This window comes from Canis lupus, chromosome 9 (genome assembly GCF_003254725.2).
Source record: "Canis lupus dingo isolate Sandy chromosome 9, ASM325472v2, whole genome shotgun sequence".
Taxonomy (NCBI): domain Eukaryota; kingdom Metazoa; phylum Chordata; class Mammalia; order Carnivora; family Canidae; genus Canis; species Canis lupus.
Genome location: NC_064251.1, coordinates 51,166,083 through 51,187,142, shown reverse-complemented (window position 1 = coordinate 51,187,142; position 21,060 = coordinate 51,166,083). Strand labels below are relative to the sequence as shown.

Here is a 21,060-nt window from a genome sequence, read left to right as displayed (position 1 = left end):
GACCATCTTTGGTCTCTCCTCAGCAGCATCCTTTGATGGCGGGGGACACCGCCCCATCTCTCCCCACACCCGCCAGGGCTTTCTGAGTGTGGACAATCAATAATTGTATTGATTCCTGCAGCCCAGGGGGTCCTGGGGGGGCACTGAGGAGTGGGGTGAGAGTCGGCTGGGGTGGGGGCAGGAGAGATGCTTTCAAACGTGGCTTAAGGACCCCAAAGCTTGTGGGTGATCTGGCCTGGGAATCCTAGGGCTGCGGGACCGGTGGGCCGTGTGGCATCTTCTTGGCCCCACTCTCAGGGACTCAAACTGAAGCTCAGAGTGGGTGGGAGACATGTGTGAGTCACTCGGTAAGTTGGGATGGTGCCCTGGGTCTCCTGATGCCCCTTCCTGAACTGTGTCCACACTGCTGTAAGCCACCTAAAGCAGCAGAGCCTCTGGGACACCTTGATCAAGCCACTCCGAGAGGGACGCCGAGCTTCTGGGGCATCTGCAAGAGGCCCCACCCCAACCTGGAGGTTCAGGTCCTACTGAGGGTTCTATCTGCTGAGTCCCCAACTCAGTGCTTCCATTTGAGATAGACTGTCATCCTCTGGGCAGTCCTGGAGCTGAGAAGGGACCAGGCCAAGGATGCGGGGACCAGGTGCAGAGCATTCCATAACTGGCTTGGTCACACCAGCAAGTGCGGGCCCGATGTGAACACTGGTCCTTTGCCCGTGAATCCTGCTCTCAGGCTCTGACCTGCACCCAGAAGCAAAGCCTGCCACCCTTCCCAGCCGCTGGGTCCCACATGCTCCCAAGGCCCCACACCCTGAAAGCCTTTGGGCCCCTGGAAAGGTGAGCAGATAGCCCTGGTGGGCCCTGTGGGAAGAAGGGCAGCCACAGAAGCTTCCAGAGCTTCACTGGGTCCACATTTGCAAAGAATTCCACCCAGAGACTGTAAGAGGAGTCCCAGATGTACCCAGGGAGCCCGACGCCCCAGCTGTCCCCTGTGACTAGGGGCCTCTAGAAAGCAGCTTTAGAGAAGGATCAGGTACCCTGGTAGACTGGGTGGAGGGTGGGGGGCGCTTCACCACTCTTGTCCCCAGCTCAAGGGTGAGAGGGTCACCCCAACCACCTCACCTTATGAGGGATACCCAAACCTTCTTTTAAACCCAGTGACCCAGGGTCCCAAGCATCCTCAGCCCGCCTATGGCTCCGTTCATGTTTGGTGTCTAAAGTCAAGGAGTTCAGATGGGTCTTCAAAGACAAAACAAGAACCATTGAGTCCTTCCCACCTCTAGCCCCCACCCCCCACCAGTGGCTGCTGAGTGTGACTCGCTCTGCTGGAAGCAGTCTCACTGCCCCCTGAGCTTCTGGGGAACAGTGCAGGGACCTCTATAGTGGCTGTCATTGACCCAAGGGATTTGTCACCAGGGATTCTCCCCTAGTAGGGATGGTGGCAGGCCACACTGCTCCCAAGTGCCTCCCACCCAGAGCCAGCTGTGACTGTCCAGGTGTCCTCACATGTGACTGTCCAGGTGTCCTCAGATGTGACTGTCCAGACATCTCCAGGTGTGACTGTCTAGGCATCTCCAGGTGTGGCTGTCCAAGTGTCCCCGGGAGTGACTGTCCAGGTGTCTCCAGGTGGCTGACAAGGTGTCTCCAGGTGTGACTGTCCAGGTGTCCCTTGGTATGACTGTCCAAGTATCCCCAGGTGTGACTGTCCTGGCATCTCCAGGTGTGGCTGACAAGGTGTCTCTAGGTGTGCCTGTCCAGATGTTCCCAGATGTGACTATCCAGGTGTCCCCAGGTGTGACTGTCCAGGTGTCCCTTGGTGTGACTGTCCAAGTGTCCCCAGGTGTGACTGTCCAGGCACCTCCAGGTGTGGCTGACAAGGTGTCCCCAGGTGTGACTGTCCAGGTGTCCCCAGGTGTGACTGTCCAAGCATCCCCAGGTATGACTGTCCAGGTGTCCCCAGGAGTGACTGTCCAGGCATCCCTAGATGTGACTGTCCAGGCATCTCCAGGTGTAACTGTCCAGGAGTCCCCAGGTGTGACTGTCCAGGCATCTCCAGGTGTGGCTGACAAGGTTTCCCCAGGTGTGACTGTCCAGGCATCTCCAGGTATAACTCTTTAGGCATCTCCAGATGTGACTGTCCAGGGGTCTCCAGGTGTTTCTCTGGCTCTGGACACCTAGCCCCAGGTAGCCCCTTACTCGACCCATCCTGGAGGCAGCTCCAGCCCCAGAAACAGAAGGCCTTATTCCCAGTGCCTGACTCTGGGCTCTGGCCCTGCCTGAGGACCCCAGTGGACCCTTCCCCACCTCCTGTCTGGCCCTCAGTGAAGTCGGGCCTGAGCCACTGTGCAGCCTGGAGCGCCCACCGCACGCTCGGCAGCTTGTGTGCGGTGACCATCCAGACTGGGAACCCAGGCCTTCAGGCTCTCTGACCCCTTCCATGCCCCCGTAACTGCCCTACCACTAAGGGGGGTTGTTCCCACACACGTGGATGCTCAGCCGAGCTGGGCTCACGATGAGCACTAGGAACCGTTCACCTCCTCCTCCCCCTGAACTGGTGTCAGGGCCACACACGGATGCTCAGCCAAACTTGTGGCAAGAAGTCACTAAACCCCAGAGTTTGAGCTCTCCACTCAGACCCAGGGTTGGGGCCCGGGACAGGAACGGGGTCGGGCCTGTCCCCCACCCCAGGCCTGCCCCAGCAGCCCTGACAGGGCAGCAGAAGCATCTCCTACCTGGCCTTGTGAGTCCTGTTGCCAGCCAAGGCAGGGAGGCTGGAGCTGGCGTTGGGGAACGGGGCCTCCGAGGAGGAGTTGGTGACTCTGTCACTGCTCAGCTCCAGGTAGGACCCATTGAGCAGATAAGCCCCCGCTTCCTCATTCTCCTCATAGTCCACGTAGAGGCTCTCGGCCGGGGAGCGCCTCGGGGCGCCCTGCGCAAAGATGCTGTTACCCGTCTCATTGAAGGGGAGCTCTCTGGAGTCGGAGCCTGCGCCCAGGAGCTGATCAGAGATGACGTTGGCAGAGAGGAGCCGCTGGGAAGTGAGACGTTTATCCACCTGTTGTTCATCCTTGTCCCCTGTGAGAGCCGTCCCTGTGGCATTGCCGTCTACGAGGGAGACAGGTGGCTCACTCTCAGATGCTCCCCTGTGTGGGCGCCAGGGCTGCCCGTGGGGGTGCGGGCGGGCACGCAGGGTGGCTGGCAGCAAAGACCTGAACTGGGAGGTTCCCAGAGGCAGGTTTCTGCACAGGGAGAGGACACAGACCACCACGTGGAGGAGTGCCCACCGGCCTGGACTATCTCTTGCAGGGAAATCAGATTGAAGAGGGTCCCCTCAAAACTCATGCCTGCCCTGAACCTCATCAGAATGTGAGCTTATTTGAAATGGGATCCTGGTAAAGGTAGTTAAGGATCTAGAGTTGAGTCATCATGGATTTGTGGGCGGGGCGGTGGGGGACTATATCCGACAGCTGTTGTCCCTATAAGAAGGAGAGTGCATGTGACGGACACAGAGAAGGCATGTGACCACGGAAGTGCAGAGGCTGGGGCCCCCAGGAACCAGAAGAAGCAGGAAAGACCCCCCTCTGCCTGCCACCACCCACAGCCTCCAGAGGGAGTGTGGGCCTGCTGACACCTGACACCTTGATTTTGGACTTTTGGCCTCCATAACTGGGAGAGAATGAGTTTCCAGCTGTGGGGAGCCTCCCGGTTTGGGGTGGTTTGATACAGCAGCCCCAGGGCACTAAAACAACTCCTAAAGTGCTTTTTACTTGAAGACTCTCAGGGTCTTAAAAATTGGAGGCATGTGGGCAGCCCCGGTGGCTCAGAGGTTTAGCGCCACCTTCAGCCAGGGTGTGATCCTGGAGACTCAGGATCGAGTCCCACATCCGGCTCCCTGCATGGAGCCTGCTTCTCCCTCTGCTGTGTCTCTGCCTCTCTCTCTCTCTATGTCTCCAATCAATCAATAAATAAAATCTTTAAAAAAAAATCGGAGGCATGGTCCAGACCAACCCTGGCAAGCCACTGCATGGGCCTTAGGAACACGGCCAAGCTACTGGTGTGGCTCTCGGGGACCCTAACTCACCCCTACATCTCTGGCCACGCCTCCCGCTGCTTCCCTGAACCTTGCCCTGCCCAGGCTGGCTCTCACTGGCTCTCTCTTTCATCCCACCCCTCGCCCACAACTGTTCCCAAGCCCTCAGGTCAGGAGCCACCCTCTCTGAGGACCTGAGGTCCTCCCATGCCCCCTCGCTGACCGGTCACCCCTTCCAGATCACTGGCCACACCTTGGTGTGCTGTCTGTCTCTACCAAATGAACAAGTGCACTGGCTGGAAGGTCAGACTGTCCTGGGTTCGACTCCCAGTTCATCTATGGATATGGGAAAGCCCACATCTAAGCCTTAGCCTCCGCAACTGAAATGAGGACAATTATGCCCGCCTCAAAGAACAGATGAGAAACAGCACGTATGTGAAGTGGTGGCACTGGTCCTGTCCCCGAAGCTGCACGTTGCAAGCCTCTGATCAGCCCCGTCTGCAAGCCTCATCTGCAAGCTGCAGGAGACCAAAGACCCCTTGCCCAGGGCCCGTCTCCCTAGGAAGCCCCTGCCCCATCCCGTTCCTCCTGGTTACCTCGGAAGCCCTTGCCTCTGGGGGGTCCCTCACAGGCCCGGCCCCCGGCCTGCTCGCACACCTCGTTGGTCTCCTGGCCCTTGCTCAGACCCAGCTCGATCCCCGGGCCCAGGTGGCCAAACAGCCGGTTGTCCAGGCCCAGCCGCTCAGAGGAGGCCTGGCTGTAGAAAGAGGTGTTGTGCTGAAGGAAGCCCAGCAATGCGGCCCCATCCAGCTCCTGGCTCTCTGCGCTCTCGGAGGTGGGCTCGGAGAAGCTGTAGTAGACCGGTTGGATGCGGTGGGTGTGCGGCGGCTGCAGCAGCGTGTACTCAAAGGTGATGGAGGGGCTTTTGCCGTTCTGGTTCCATACCTGGGGAGGAGAAGAAGTGGGACTCCCACCCCTTCCGCACAAGCCTGGGGTGGCTGCCGAGGTTCGTCACCCACCAGCCCCTAGAGGGAAGACACACGTTTGTCCTGAGCTGCAAGAGGCGGTCCCAGCCATGGTGCACAGCTGAGTCCTTCCTTCCCAGGGACTCAGCCTTGGCCAAAGAACGGGGCCTCCACTCATGCTGCACCTCACCCCTTAGGGCAGCCCGCATCTGAAGCCTGGTGAGTAGGAGCATGCCCAGGGAGGGGGCGGAGGAAGGTGTCCACCCCGGGCACAGGCCACGGCGGGCATGAAGAGGATGTTCTACAAGTAATAAAGCTGACTCAAACCCAATCTGCATTTTCTTCTCACCACGAGTCAGAAATCCCACAGGGGTAACTCTGGGACAAAGTGCCAACATGCCACCAGGGTGGTTCTTGGAAGCTTGGAGAAAGGGAGCCAACACTAAGTGAAGGATAAAGCCATGGCAGATAATGGGAGTGTAAGGAGAGACTGGAAACCCCACCAGGTGACCGTTTCTGGCAAGACCCCCTGGAGGACATTCTATTCACCAGAGTGAAAGGAAATGTGCCCAAGAGGAAGCAGTAGCATCACTCAGAAGGACACTTGGAGGGACACCATTAAGTATCCCCAGGCCAGACAGATGCCAGAACAAGCTGTCATGGAACCAGGCTTCCCAAGATCATCAGAACCCAGGGGGCTGACGTGGTAGCCGGGAAGCCTGACCCACAGAGACCTCCGCACATGGCCCATAGGACAAAGGACCCCAGGGGACATATAGATGGGCCCAGAAAAGGCACCTCTCCATCTGTAAGATCAAAAGAAATCAAGGGTGGATATTCAGGGGCGGAGGGCAGCTGCCCCAGAAAATTCACCGCCCCACCCGATTTCCTGGGTCAGCATCCAGACCCATAATACACTGAATGATGGAACGGCCGGGTCCCTGGGAAGAAGAAGCCACAACAAGTTTATATGGTAATGATTCCCCTAGATTTTCTCCCCCAGAATCGACATAGTCATTGACCTGGTTAACTGTTCGCTGGAGAAATGGGTGGACATCTGGTAGCCAGGGTTTAGGTTGTCACTGCCCGTCAGGGACCTAGAGCATTGTCATGCACCCCGTTAGTGAGACAGCGTGTGGGTGACAAATAGCAGCCCAACTACAGCCCAGGTCTGGCTCGCAGTATGTGCACTGGACGCAAAGCTTGACCAGCTCCCACGTGCACAGTGGTAGCTGGCTCCTCAACCTGTAGGGGAGGGGCGACCATCACGGGGGGAGCTAAATGCAAGCCTATGGTCCCGACCCCTGACCCCCACCCCATCCAAGAGAGTAAATCAAAAACAGTATTGCATCCTGGGGAAATTACAGAGATTAGTGTCAGTCCTGGTGACCTGAAGGATGGGAGGTGGTAACCCCCATGCCCCACGCCTAACTCAACAGTTTGGCTGCTATATAAGCAAGATAGATCCAGGAGGGTGACAAGGAGCCCCTCCAAACCCAATGGCGTGGGAGCTCCAGATAAACATTTTTTCCAGAGCAGATTAACATGACCTCAAGTTGACCACACATGGCCACCAACGTGGCAAATACGATCTTTCCCACCCCTACTGGGTAGAGGCAGTTTCTATTCCCCTGGGATGGACAACAGTCCCTGTTTGCAGTTTAGTCCTAGGGCGGTGTCAACCACCCCCCAACTCCCCACTTGTGTCACTTGTTAAAGCACAGCAGGGAGCATCCCCCATGAGAGGGACACTGAGCCTGTCGGCAGGGGCCAGCCTCCACCATCAGTCCACCCATTGATGGCACAGTGGGTACATGAATGGAACAGCCATGCAGGCGATGCTGGAATCTCTGCACAGGCCCCAGGGTGTGGGCCAAGGCTTCTCTAGCTACTTCCACCAATGGAAGTCCAGCTGGGCCTCAGACCCAAGGGCTCACAGGGCATTTGATCCGCCGAGACAGGATAACACATGACATTGCGTTGGCCAAAGAGACCCACTTTATAGCAAAGGAGGGGCCACCGCAGGCACGTGACCATGAGATCTGCTGGACCCACCCTTGGCTGCCGCACACAGAAATCGCCAGCCTGATGGGACAGCACGCAGTAAAGCGGTGGTGTGGCTTGCAGACAGCAGCACCGTGTGAGGATGAGGTGCCAGGGCACCCTCCATGACACAACCATGACGAATCACCCTGACACAGTACAGGGGCCTAGTGGGCAGGCCGCGTGGCTCTGGGAACCACAAAATGGAAGTTGCTGTGGCGATCATTCCCAGGTCCCCAGGGAGCATTTGGGGTTTCTGGTCCCTGTGGCTCTAGGGTCTGCAGGTCCACAGGTCCTGCTTGCCAGACGGGGAACACTTGCACCAGGAGACATGGCAAGAATTTCATTAAACTCTCGGCTCTGATTGTCACCTGGTCCACTTGGGTGCCTGTGTCAGGAGAGTAGCAAGAGTGACCGCCCTGGCAGGGGAATTGACCCCGACCACCAGGCGTGTGTAGGGACGTGTCAACCCTGGGGAATATATTTGATTCCCTGCTTTCCCCCTGGGGCATCTCCTGGTACCTGCCTGCCCATTTTCGATGGTAACTGGATAAGAATGGGGCAGAGTCTGGAGCCCAGGAGCCCAGACCCCTCAGGTGAGCTTACCTGGCCAGGTAAGCCACCTAGACTAGCAGAGGGGAACCTAGAGTGACCAGTGGAGGAGACAAGTAATGTGACTGGGTTGCAGCCCCCTGACGAACTTTTGTTCATCCCACCAGCCTTCTCTGTGAGGCTCCCTGGGAAGAAGCCAACCAGAACTCTAGAGGAGCTCTTCCCACCAAGGTAAACTCGTGATACAAAGCAAATGGTTGCCTCCAGTCCCCGCCCTTCCACGAGCAGCCTGGAACGCTCTGTGGACAGTTCCCAGAGAGACCTGCCCCAGGAGTCATCCTCAGCTGAAGAGAACTGCCTCTCCCAGGGTCACACCCAGACCTGTGGCTTCCAGCAACTAGGCTCTGCCTCTCTGCCTCAACTGGAGAGGACTCTGAGGAGCCGTTGCAACCCCAGAGCCCCCAGGGGATCAGCTGAGGTTCCGGCCATACCGCTCCACATCTCCCTCTGTCTAGTCCGGCCCCCCCTCCCGCCCTCAGGAGAGCCCCGACCCCAGCTGCCTCTCCTGAGACCACACCCCAAACCCTGCATCACACTGTCCTCTGTCCAGGAGTCTGGGTCCTGGGACGCTGAAGCCAGGCAGCTGGTGTGCCTCAGGGGCAGCTCCAAGGGAAGGTGGAGAGGTATGTGGCCCCCATTAGGTTCTGGGGCCATCCAAGGAGGCTCTTCAGCCAAGAAGCAATGTGGGGAGGGGGCACCCCCCCCCAGTTAGAGACCCCTCCAGCATAGCACTTAAACAAACAGCTGGCTCTGGCACCAGCTGACCTGCCATGTAGCAGCCCCGGCAGGGGCAAGTCACAGGCTCCATGTGCCCAGGGTTTTCCTCTACAGAGTGAGGATATGAATGGTGGAATTGAAATCAAATCAGGTCAGGTGGGGTGGGGGGTTGGGTCCACAGACCCTGGAAAACATCAGAACTTCCCATCTGGATATCACCTGCTTTCACTGACAAGTCCTCTTCTGTTTTCTCAGCACTGGGGCACCGAGTGGCGATGGCTCTCATTTCTAGACACCAGCTGTGTCCCGGCAAGCTGACACAGCAGGCCCAAACTCTCTCCTGCCCTCTGCTCACCTCCCTGCACCCCCCCAACCCAGAAGCCGTGAGCACCCTGGAAGGGCAGTAAGGGGTAGGGGCAGGTTCCCCAACATTGAGGACCAGGCAAAAATGCCACAGTGTCAATGGGGCCAAGGGCAGGGAACTAGGTGGGGGTGTAAACACCCCAACTGTGCAATGGGGAGGAGGCCTGCATCCCCGCATCCCTGCATCCCCAACTAGCTTCCTGGCCTCAGTGACTAGTGCGGATCCGATGGCTGCAGCTTCCTGCTATGCAGGCCCACCAGGGTCACTAATAGCAGTGGGGAAGGAAAAAGGAAGAAAGGAAGGGAGGAAGGGAGGGAAGAAGGAAGAAGGAGTGAAGGAGTCAGTGAATGAATGAGTGAGTGAAGGAACTGTGAGTAAGTGAATGAGTTAATGAATGAGTGAGTGGGGATGCCTGGGTGGCTCAGTGGTTAAGTGTCTGCCTTCAGCTCAAGGTGTGATCCCGGAGTCCCAGGATTGAGTCCCACATCGGGTTGCCTGCAGGAAGCCTGCTTCTCCCTCTGCCTGTGTCTCTTTCTTCATCTCTCTCTGTGTCTCTTTATTATTTATAAATAAATAAAATCTTAAATGAATGAATGAATGAGTGAATAAATGAATCAGTGAAAAGGAATGTGTGCATGAATGAATGAATGGGAGTGAATGACGAATGAGTGGATGAATGAGAATGAATGAGTCAATGAGTGAGAATGAGGGAATGACTGAGTGAGAGAGCAATGAGTAAATGAAGGAATAAATGAATGAATGAGTGAATGAATGAACAAGTGAATGAGTGAATAAGTGAATGAGAATGAATGAGTGAATGAATGAGTGCAAATGAATGAGGGAATAAGTGAAATGAATGAGTGAACGAATGACTACGAGTGCTGGACCAAAGCACCCACTCCTGGGCCGAGGGCTGGGACAGCGGGTGGCTGGCTGGACAAGCGACTGGGAATGAGGTCACACACATGTGGGCTTTGGAGACTAAGGGAAGGAAGGAGACCCGGGGCTGTGAGACAAGGGCGGGAGTGACCAGGGCGGGGTGGGGGGGGGGTGCAGCGTGTGGCCCAAGCTCCGGGGCCCCTGCAGGGCCGGCCCCGCTCACCCACCATGACGTTCAGGCCCTGGTTGGTGGGCCCCTGCGCCACAATGTACTCGATGCCCGTCTCGTAGACGTCCATGGGCCGCCGGTACTTGACCACGGTGCCCGCGATGTTGAAGTTCTTGGGGCTGTCCACCTTGAAGTTGCCGTTGAAGAAATAGTAGCCAGCTTCATCCGCGAGAGCTGAAGGGGCAAAGCCAGCCAGTCACCTGTGCGGGCCGCACTGGGCAGGGACGGAGGGACAGGGAGCGGCCAGCAGCGCCCACCCAGGCAGCGACGGCCAGCTCAGCCCTGGGACCCCAAGACGGGACACTCCCTGTCGTTGGGGAGTTGGGCATCCTGCCACGTCCAGCATTGGCCTGGGGATGCTCAGAAAGTGTGGACACACTCTCCCATCACCCGGCCCTGCTGAAAACTCACCGTGTGACCCTGGGTGAACTGCACCCCTCCCAGCTTCCCACCTTGGAAAAGGGACCACACATGGGGACCCCAGGGTCCCTCCAGGGCCTGTGCTGAGCAACGCTGCAGCCCTGGCCTGACTGACCCGGAACACTGTCCCCGCGGCCTCTGCAGGCTCCGCCGGACCACCCTGAGCTGACCAGCTCCGTGCTGTCACTGGAAGCCCTGACATCCTGGGGCGTGGCTGCTGCCACCAGACTGACCATTCCCCCCATCAACTCATTCTCCCAGGCGTGGCTGAGGGAGGCCCGGGCACATGCTTAGTCACCCTCTCACTGAGACGGGGTGTGAGTGGACACTTGGAACACAGGACCTCCGAAGGACGGCCACTCCCAGGGCCTGACCCGAGCCTGATGACGCCCAGACAGCAGGAACGTGCGTGCAACCCACGGCAACCCAGCTCTTGCCAGCCCCGGAGGTCAGAACAGCCTCCCGGATCTGGGGGTTCGGGGGGACCGTGCGGGGCAGCTGGCCCGCCCTGGGGCTGTGGAGGGCGAGCAGAGGTGCTGGGGGCCGTGGGCGCAGGGGTGGGAGAGAAGAGGCGGGCTCCGAGCCGGGCCACAGCGTGCCTTTCGGAGGCTGTCCGGAGAGCCAGTGCCGGAAACTGGTCTGAGGGCGGGGACGAGCTCCGTTTCCAGAGCTCCTGATGCAATCGGAGCAGGGGAGTCGGGCCATTCATTTATTATCAGGCAGACGCAACACGCAACACACGTCTGCTACAGAAACGTCGGAGAGTCGCGGGAACGACCATCCGGGCTGTGCAGGCTGCGCACCGTGGGGCGCGTGCGGGGTGCGGCTGGTGGGGCCCGGCCGCCAGGTATGTGCACAGGGTTAAATCCCCGGCTGGCGTCCAAAGCCTGTTTCCTGACAGTAATGACCTTCCTTCCTGCGGCTCCCCCGCTGCTCGCAGGCTGTCCTTGCTGTTTCCACGCGTCTGGTTCGAGAGCGATTACTGTGCCGCCGGGTCTGAGAACACGGTGTTTCCTGGCCTCGCCACCCTCCCAGCGGGGGACACAGCCACCGGCCTGGCAGAGGCCCGGCTCCCAAGCCCGGGCAGTGGGGCCTGGGGCCTGAGTGTGCAGACCTGGGGGCATGAGGGCTGGAGTTCGGAGGCCCCACTCACGGTGTCCCCACGCAGGGACCAGTCCTGGCTCTCACGCAGCACCCTGAGACGCAGGGAGGGGAGCCAGGTGGCAGGGCCGGCTTGCCTGCTGGGGTCCCTGGCCTGCCCATCACCCCCCACAGGACGAGGCCAGGGGCAGAGCAGTTCATCGGCCTCAACACCCACCTACCGCAGCCAGGAGGACCTCAGGCTGCTGCCCGCAGGTGTAGACACGGAGGTTGCGGGCCAACACTCCAGCTACACAGGGAGCCTTTCTAGAAATTGTCACCAACTCGGGGCCTCACCGCCTCAGCCACTTATGCAAGTAGCTCCAGAACTGTCATGTCAAAGGACCCCTACTAACCATGGTCCCGCTGCCAGCAGAGCTGTCCAGTGGCAGGACATCACCCAAGAGCCACCAGGCCTGAGTCTGAATCTAACCTCTGCTCCTCGTCCCCCGTGGCCTCCAAGTGGCCACCTACGTGCTCTTGTTCCAACTCAACTTTCTCGCCTCCTGAGTCTCACTCTTGTACCCTGTGGGGATTGGGGGGAGCCAGAGACCCCACTGCCAGCACCTTCGGTTTTTGCCTGTACCAGGCTCTCCAGGGACAGGGAACTCACTACCTGTCAGCACCTACCCCTCCTTTGTCAAGCAATTTTCAGTATAGGTCCTTCTGCACGTGGGGGTGAGGTCACCTTCCCCATGACCACACCCCCCAACACACATATACACACAGCCAGGTCAAGTTCTGGCTTCTAGGGCCCGACCCTCTCCCGCAGGATGGATCCAGGGTCAAGCGCCCCTCTCCAACCCCATACACTTTACCCCACACAAAAAGCACGAGCCCACGAGAGGCAGCCCACCCTCTCTCAGGCCCCACACGCATACCCAGGACATCCGCAGACTTCTTCCGCTCCACGATCTGGATGTCTCGGGCGCCGGCCGGGATGTGGGTCACCAGAGAGTAACCTAGGGGAGATAATAAGATAGTGAGCGGCCAGTCGGCTGTGGCCACCACCTCTCTGTTGGGAAGTCGTTACCCTCCTGTGGCTCCTGGTTGGGGGGCGGGGGGACTGAGGCATCCCCCAACCCCCACCTCCCAACAGCTACACCTGAGCTCAAGACGTGAGTCCACGGCCCTGTGGAAAAGCCCCATGCGTCTGGAGGGCTGGGCTGCTGCCCAGGGACGCACCCAGGCTAACCTGGTTCCATGACCCTCTCCCACCAAGGTCATGGGTGACGCTCATCAGCACCTGACCCCTACTCCGGAGGGACACCGTTGACCACAGGGACCTTAAGTCTGCTAGGGTCAAGCGGACTTGGGTCCTTCTCTGCCTCTGCCACGTATCACCAAGGTGGTCCTGAGCCCTCGGGCCTCACTCAGGGTCCTCACCTGGGCACAGGGACGACTGCCCCCCCTCTAGGCAATGTGGGGAGGTTTCCGCATGGCACGGAGCCTCCCTCCTGGCAATGGCACAGTCACTACTATTATTGTTTTAAAACCTGTATTATCACAACATCATGAGGATTTTATCAAACACTGGCTGCATTGGAAGATGTGGGTGAGGAAGTACAGCTGGGGGCCTGTCCCGAAAGGCGGGGAGGTAGCCATGGGGACCTCCACAGAGACGCCCAACAAAGGCATCAAGGGTCTAGGGGGCAGCCCTCTGACGAAGGGACAGATGCTACCAGCAGCAGGTGGTCTGAGGAGGAGGAAGAGAGGTTTTAAAAGCCCTAAGATGGAAAAGCCTCCAGGAGAGAATGGTGACAGTGCTTTCTGAAATCAGGTTTGCTGGGGGACGGTGGGGGGGGGGACACCCATTGCAGAGTCCTTGGGCGCCTGCCCGTGGGTGAGCAGCTCTACAGGCCAGCTCTGCCTGCTGCGTTGCAGGTCCCCAAAGGAAGGCTCTGAGCTCGTCGTCCCAGCCAGAGTGTGCTAAGAGGCTCTGTGGGGGTCTGGGGGGCATTCACGTGGGGTGTCAGCCCCCCACAGTGGCAGAACTTAGGCTCCCAGCGTGCCAGGCTGGGTGCAGAGGGGGGCGGAGGGGAGGTGGGGAGAGAGGTGCATGGGGCCCGCCTGCCTCCACGGTGGTGTCTCTGCCGCACACCCGCAGTACAAGTAGCAGCCAAGCAGGCAGGAAATGAGGACTCGGCATAACTGTCGTTTATCTACGTGCAGGTTTAAATACATCCATGTTTAAATTCACAACTGGCTCACGAGATTGCTGTGCATTTGATAACAGCTCTTGCACAGAGCAGGGCTGGCGCCATGGTGAGCATGCACACGTGCATCAGGGACCAGTGTGGCTCGGTGCTTAGGACCACAGAGCCCGGAGCCAGGCTGTCTGGGTCCAGAGCCTGCTTGGCCACCTCGGCCACCTCTGGCTGCGTGGCCTCCGGCTCCTGTCTTCACCTCCCTGTTTCCACACCCGCCACATGGCACGCGTGACTATATCTGCCCGGCAATGTTGTGAGGCGTGAAAGCCTTGGCCCCGCATGCAGAAAGGATGTGGCAATGTAGGTAGGATGGGAAATGTCAGCCCCAGCACCCCAGGGGTTGTTCCATGGGGCACGAACCTCATCTCCGGGGCCTGAGCGCAGCCCACAGAACACAGCACATGGCCGCTCAGAGGGAGAGGCCCCCGGATCTGGCCTCCCTGCCTCGCTAGCCATGTGTCCTTCAGACCCCCTGGGCAGCTCTGCCCTGGGCCCTTGGTCTCAGACACTCCCTGCTCAGTCCAGGATGCCCATCCCTGGGTCCCACGTCCACGCCCTATCATTAACTCCTAAATTACCCCTCCTGTCAGGGGTGGGACCTCCAGGACACGGCCAGGGTCCCGACAGCTGGATCCCGGGTGGCTCCCATGAGTCCAGGCATGCCCAGCCTCCCTCGGGAACCTTGAGCAGGAAATCCCACGGTGGGCCTCGGTTTCCCCATCTGCCTTGTGGGTTTCAAGTGCCCTGCCTTCCGCAGTCTGAGGGCTGTGCTAATCCACGTTGGATTTACGGAGACCCAGAAATGCAGGCAGTTGGACACCAAGTGCTGGAGTGCAAAGTCCGGCCGGGTGCTCAGACCCCCTACCTGCCCACCACACCCCACCAGCCCTAGCTGAGCCAGGCCAAATGGGCACACTGGGTGGACGGACATGCCGCTGCCCCAGGAAGGGAGGGGCTGGCTCTGCACTGGCATTGGCCCCTGTGCCCCTTCAGCCCTCTGAGACTCAGGTTCAAGGGCTTAGGCCCCAGAATCCTCAAGCCCAGACTCAAATCTCACATCGGCTGTGGGGATGGGACCCGTGCCTCTATTTCCCCGTTTTGGGTGCTACTGCAAAGGTCAGACATGATCCCCTAGCCAAAGGGGGTCCTCCAGAGCCCCTGGCTGGCCCACCTGGGCACGGGGAGGAGGATGGGGGGCCCCGAGAGGGAACGGATCTCGCACAGAGGCACTCAGCTGCCAGAGCCCTGGGTGAGGGGCGCAGGGGGCTCTTACCAAGGTGGGCATTCCCTTTGCGGTAGTTGCCCGTCACATGGGTGCAGCTGCTACCGTCCCCCTGGCAGACGCCACACTTGTCCAGCGTGTGGGTGGAGAAGAGCACCCCGTCACAGCCGATGGGCTGCAGGAAGGGAGGCAGAGAGGGCCGCTGGGAGGGCGCTGAGGCCCGGGCCCTGGGGGCCGCCGCTGTCACATGTGGACAGGAGGGGCGGTCAGTGCAATGAGACCAGTGGGACTTTTGCTACAATGTTTAACAACCTCACATTTTCCAGACACGCAAACCCCTCGCAGGTCGGTGAGCTTGCAGGACGTGCCGTCGCGGGCGGGGACCATGAGCTGCCGCTGACCGTCCACAGTGGTGCAGTGCAGGTCACATGGCTTGCTGGAGATGTGGACATAGTCGTCTGATGGGGAGACAGAGCCGTCTCAGGGTTGGGGGTGGGGGAGAGTTCCTCGTGCCCATCACACAGATAGGAACACCGAGGCCTGGAGCATGCAAAGGACTTGCCCAGGGTCTCAGTGGCAAAAAAAAACAAAAAAACAAAAAAACAAGATGCTAGTGATCTGGCCCAGCCTGGGCTCTGTGAGGTCCAGCCCCTGCCTCCTTGTGAGGACGGGGCAGCTCCCCCTCCTCGGCAGGTCTGAGCCAACTGCCAGCCCTGGGCTATGGGTCCTGGGCACCCCAGCACTTACTCCATGAGTGGGAGAGACCAGCTCACCGTCACTGTTGCCTATGACCTTGGACAAGACCCATCCCTCTGGGCTTCGCCTCCCTGCCTGCCCACCCTGGGCGAGGACGTTCCCTCCCACTGCCCCCAGGAGGGAGCTGCCAGGCCGGGGTCTTTCCAGGGTGTGGAGGGCCCCCCACTGCTCTCTGATTCCCCGCAGGGTGGCCCAGGGCCTGGTACCGGGGTACAGGGGCTTCCACTGGTGTGTCCGCCCGTCGTACACGCGGGAGTTGAAGGAGATGCACTGCTCCTCGCGGAAGCTCCTCCCGTCCGGCGGACACTCCTGCGGGGCGAGAGATGGGAGGTTCCAGGGGAACTCGGCCCGACAAAGGCATTTTTGTCCAGGCTGAGCAGGAAGTGGCTGCAGCCGGGATGGCCCGGCCGGGGCCCATGCGGCGGCCTCTCGCTCTCCCTGAGGGCCACTCGCTCTCTGGAAGGAGCAAGGACATGCAGAAGGGCAGCTATCATCCCTCAAGGACCTCCATGCACTGGCCATCCTTGGGCCCCAGGCAGGATCCTTTCATGCTGCCTCCAGCCCAGCCTTCTCCCCAGACGTACTGGGGGGCAGAGAAGGGGGCACCCGGCCTCAGCGGTGCTCACCCTGCATCCTTGGGCTGAGGCCCACCTGTGCGTGTGTCTGGAACACAGCCCATTGACTGAAGGTGGGCTTGAGTTCATAGAAGAGGGACCCCTGGGGTGGAGGGGAGAGGCCTGGCAGTGGGGCACAGCTGGTCACGCTGGGCCATAACCTCACTATGTCTCCCTCCCGAGCTCACTAGCATCCAGTGACGCCAACACAGGCCCTAACTACCTGTGCGTGCGCAGACATAGCCACGTGGGCGCAGGGTCAGAGGGACATAAAGACCCCAGTGGCTTGCTGTCTTTCTGTCCCATGCCTGGGAGTCAGGGTGCAGACTGGCCTGGGCCCCACTGAGAGCTAGAGCCACTGTCTGCTGCCCCATCCTGCCGGGGCTGGGGGTACCAGTGCCTGGGGAGCTGGAGTGGGCCACAGTGGGACTTCTCACAGGTGGGGACGGGAATGCCTGGTGACTGTCAATGTTCCGGTGAGCATCTGGCACAGGACTTGTGAGCAGAGTGGGGGTTGCAGCCAGAGTTCTCACACCTTGAGGCTATAAAGGCAAGTCCTTACCCCTGCATGTGTGGCACACACTGGGGAGGGGGGCGATGAGGGCAGGACAGATCTGATCTGAGGCATAAGGGGAGCTCTGAGCACAGGACCCCTCACCATCCTTCTCTTCGACAGGAAATAAGGGGGAGGCCCAGAACAGAGTGTCTGGAAGGCCTGGGAGGCCCCAAAAAGATCCCTCAGGAGCTTGGGGGGAGGCTCGCCATCCCCCCCAGGTGGGGCCTCACCTGCACTCTGCACAGCTGGTACCGCTTGGACGTGCCTGTGCAGGTCCTGTTCCCAGCACCCATGACAGATGTCCTCCTGTGGGAAGACACGGGCTGGGCTGGGGGTGGGAGCCACAAGCTGCAGGCACCAACCATGTTCCTCCTCCAAATGGTCTCTGGGGTCCCCAGAAGCCCCCCTCCTGACCTCCTGAAAAAATTCTCCTGACCCCCACTGCTCCACCACAGCCCAGGGGAGGGAAGATATCCAATTCACCTCTGTATCCCTGGCACAAGGCACAAGGTCTTTATACACAGATACCAACAACATTTACTATGTCCCAGCCCCAAACTGGCAGGTCAGCCTCATCTCCACTCCACAGCTGAGGAAACTATGTTCTGAGAAATTCAGGGGCTTGCCCAAGGTCACACAGCTAGGGAGCAACAGAGGCAAGACTTGAACCCAGGTGTGTCCAATGGTAACCACTGTATCATGTTTTTCTCCGTGTTTATTCAACTCAAGTCCTCAGAAGAGAAGGCCAGGGAGGACCTCACCCTTCATTGAAAAAATCCCAAGAAAGGGCACCTGGCTGGCTCAGTCAGTAGAGCATGTCACTCTGGATCTCAGGGTCATGGGTTCAAACCCCACATTGGGTCTAGGGCTTGTTGAAAGAGAGAAAGGAAGGAAGGAAGGAAGGAAGGAAGGAAGGAAGGAAGGAAGGAAGGAAGGAAGGAAGGAAGGAAGGAAGGAAGGAAGGAAGGAAGGAAAGAGAAAAGAAAAGAAAAGAAAAAAGAAAAGAAAAAAGAAAAGAAAGAAAGAAAAGAAAAGAAAAGAAAAGAAAAGAAAAGAAAAGAAAAGAAAAGAAAAGAAAAGAAAAGAAAAAAAAAGAAAAGAAAAGAAAAGAAAAGGATCCTGGTCTCTCATGAAAGAGCTGTCCCCAGCACCCTGGAGCAGGATGAAACCCAGGTCACCATCACCCAGGACCCATGAGGAACCTTGGCCCTGACAGGCCAGTGAAAAGACTGTCGCTCACCTGGCCTGTGCTGCCTCCAAAGGAAGACCTCTCCCAGCCTGGAACCCCCTCACCCCATCACCTGCTGCCCCAGGCCCGCACCTCTGCTGCAGGCAGTGCCGCTCCTGGGATGTCACCCCGGCCCCACAGCTGCGGGAGCACGCCGTCCACTTGGTCCACTCTCCCCACCAGTAGGCAGTGGCGTCAGTGCCCCCCTCCAGGCTGTTGGAGGTTGGGCTGTTGTCCTGGGTGAAATTCCCCACAGATGGGTTGGAAGAAGGCTGAGCCCTGGGGAAGGACTGGCCTGCCACCCCTGTGCCCTGGTCAGAAGGACACGGCCCATGGACGCTCGCCGGCTGGGTTGCTCCACACCCTGGCCCAGATCTCCAGGGTGGTCTTGGAGGGAGCTCCCTAGAATTCGTGGGCCTTGGGTCCTCCCAACCTTGAGATCTGGAGCATTCTGGGGGCAAGAGGGGGTGTCTGAGGCTGCACCTAACGTCCTTGCTCCCAAGCAGCCTGGGTCCTGGGTCCTACAGAACCACCCACACCCCTCGCTCCAGGCCTTTGCTCAGAAGGAGGTACTCAGACCCCTCCGACCTCATCCTGCATGTCAGCAAGGGATCTGGAGTGGCCAGGGTCCCCGCGTAGGGGCCGGTAGGACTGGCTTGTGAGACATGCTCCTGGGACCTGAGCGGGGCCTGGGAATGCATGCGGGGCTCCCTGGACATGTGCCCTGAACCGGCCACACCCCCTCCGACCTCACCCCCTCTGGGTGAGGGACCCTGCTCCCCACTCACCGTGGCCCCAGTAGATGCCACACCCCCCGCCAGAAGTACCACCGCCAGCAGGGCCCAGACCCAGCGCGAAGGCTGCCGTTGACCATCCATCCTAGGAAGCAAGGCCGCTGTTGCTGCGAGGCCAAGCCCAGCTCCTCTGACAGCCGACGAGGGTCCACTTTAGGGAAGAGCCCTTGGGGCTATCTGGGATTGATGGTTAGTGGCTGCTTGGTGGTCCCATGGGAGAGTTCGGTGAGTGATTAGAGATGCCTGCCATGGGCACGAGAGCCACAGGTGGTGGTGTGTTTGCTGAGCCTTGTCTTCCCCACCCACCCCCACCTAAGGACGGGCAGGGGTGCTCGCCCGACCGCCAAGCTGCCCAGGGAGTGAGTGCCTATGGAGGAATCCAGCTGCGGGCCCCGGCCACACCCATCGGGTGAAGGAGCCAAGCACCAGAGCTCGGGCTACCACCTCAGCGGGTGAACTGGCCAGAGCAAGAGCTCTTGAGGATTCTCACTGCTGGGCGCTTGCCGCCCACGTGGGAGAGTGATACCCTGCCAGCCACGTGGGGCTGCTGGAAGGGCCGCGGACACCACCCACTCCGCCAGGCCCTTCCCCACCCTGGCCACCGCTACCCCTGCCCTTGAGGGAGCTGAGCGTCTGGGCCTCTCACACCCTAACCAAGATGCACAGCTCGTGCCCCCAGAGTGTGGAGCCAGGGGGCAGCCAGGGGTTGCAGGGCTGTGTCCCAATGCACGGGCACTGTCACCACCCCCCAGCCACCAGGGGTCAGATCAAGGGGACTCTCCAGCCTCCTGGCCTCTCAGCCTTGCCCATCTGCTTTCCCTGTGTGGACGTCTGCCTCCTAGAAGGGAGGCACGAGGGCCCCAGCAAGCCTCTGTCCAGGACTTGTCTCATGTCTGGAGTGTCACCTGCCAGCAAGGCACAAGAAGGGGCTTCAGAAGCCACCCAGCCCGTCCCCCGGTGGTCAGGCACGAGAGGAGGAAGCCAACCTGCCCCAAGCCACGCAGCAAAGTGGCCTGAGTAGTTGCCAGACCCAAGGAAACGTAGGCCCAGCTAATTCCAAGGAAGGAGGTGTGAAGGTCCCCCACCCCCGCCCGCCAGGCCCGCCAGCCCCAGGCCACCTCCAAATCCGCCCCCTGTCCCCTCCATCAGCCCTTGCAGGTCAAGCACCTGCAGATCTCCAGGAGCTGTGCCAGCAACTTCCACTCGTCTTCAGAATGTCTGTGCCAGGACGAGGCAGCAGGACACCCTCAGTTCGAGTTTGGAGCCAGCGTCCTTGAGACCCCCACCTCGCCAGCCGCCTGCTGCCACCTCCCGCCCCGTCTGCCACCCCTCCCCCGCGGGCCCCCATCTGCAGCCCCCGCCAGCTTCGCACAAGCCTGGAGCCCCCCTCAGCGGTCCCATTGGCTAATCGGTGCCCCAGCTCCTGCCTGCCGGGCTAAAGACAGGTGCTGAGCCGGCCCCACACTTGGTTTTCATTAAGACTCCCAGACACCGCTGGCCCTGGGCCAGGCCCGGCTCACGCGGGATCCATCCCTCCCTGGGGTCCAAAAACAGACACCGGCCAGCAGGAGAGGCTCGCCTCGCTAAGAGCTTCAGGCGCCCGAGGCTGGGGGCTGAGGGGCCACCCTCGCCGTGCTCTGCCCGTCGCGACCCCTCCCTGGGAGCCCTCCTCCTGTTATGTAACAGCTCCCCCGAGGGGGCCGGGGGATGCTCTGCGCCCCCCCTCCCTGCCGGCCCACGCCGAGCTGCCCCCATGCCCGGGGAGGGCTGTGGTGGGAGGTGGGAAGGTCGGGCGGCCTACCTGGCCCCGGGGTCAGCAGGTTGTCCTCCTGGGGAAGGGGGCAGAGCTGCTGTGGGCAGGCAGCGCCAGGTGCTCGGAGCAGGGGGAGGCTCAGAGTGCAGGGAGCCGTGGGCTCGGCCTCACTCCCTTCCTCCTCCTCCTCCTCCTCCTCCTCCCCGTCGCCGCCTCCCTGCTCCACTTCAAAGAGCACCCACGAGAGGGGGTTCCCAGGGAGGCGCGCAGCCCAGTGGCGGCTCTGCAGCGGGGCGGCCTTTATAGCTGTCAGGCAGACAGGGAGGAACTCACACTTCCCACCAGGCTGCTCCCCCGCCCGCCGCGGCCGGCCTGGCGCACACTTTAACCCGCTCCGCGCCTCTGGAGCCCGGCCAGGCCGGCCAGCTGCCTGCTGACTGCTGCCTCGGCGGCGGCCCAGAGCAACAAGCGGGGAGGCCGCCTTCCCGGGTCTCCCGCCGGGAGCTGTGTGCTGGGGTGTCCAGACAGAGC

The 21,060-nt window shown here is 60.2% G+C and overlaps 1 protein-coding gene across 3 annotated transcripts in view; it reads right to left on the bottom strand.

Moving 5' to 3' along the window:
* The window catches only part of ADAMTSL2 (ADAMTS like 2), a 33,335-nt gene extending 12,517 nt beyond the window's left edge, over positions 1–20,818 (bottom strand). For 2 of the 3 annotated variants that reach the window (XM_025475675.3, XM_025475677.3), the window contains exons 1-11: positions 20,578–20,818; positions 18,771–18,861; positions 18,076–18,218; positions 16,985–17,060; positions 15,791–15,893; positions 15,141–15,286; positions 14,880–15,003; positions 12,278–12,358; positions 9,835–10,010; positions 4,624–4,972; positions 2,730–3,102 (exon numbers count right to left, since the gene is read on the bottom strand). In XM_025475675.3, coding sequence (XP_025331460.1) covers positions 2,730–3,102; positions 4,624–4,972; positions 9,835–10,010; positions 12,278–12,358; positions 14,880–15,003; positions 15,141–15,286; positions 15,791–15,893; positions 16,985–17,060; positions 18,076–18,218; positions 18,771–18,860 — 1,661 coding nt within the window. In that variant the 5' untranslated portion in view covers position 18,861; positions 20,578–20,818. Of the gene's footprint in view, positions 1–2,729; positions 3,103–4,623; positions 4,973–9,834; positions 10,011–12,277; positions 12,359–14,879; positions 15,004–15,140; positions 15,287–15,790; positions 15,894–16,984; positions 17,061–18,075; positions 18,219–18,770; positions 19,020–20,577 lie in introns of all 3 variants that reach the window. The other variant, XM_025475676.3, reaches the window with a different exon arrangement.
* Positions 20,819–21,060: the final 242 nt, after the last annotated feature.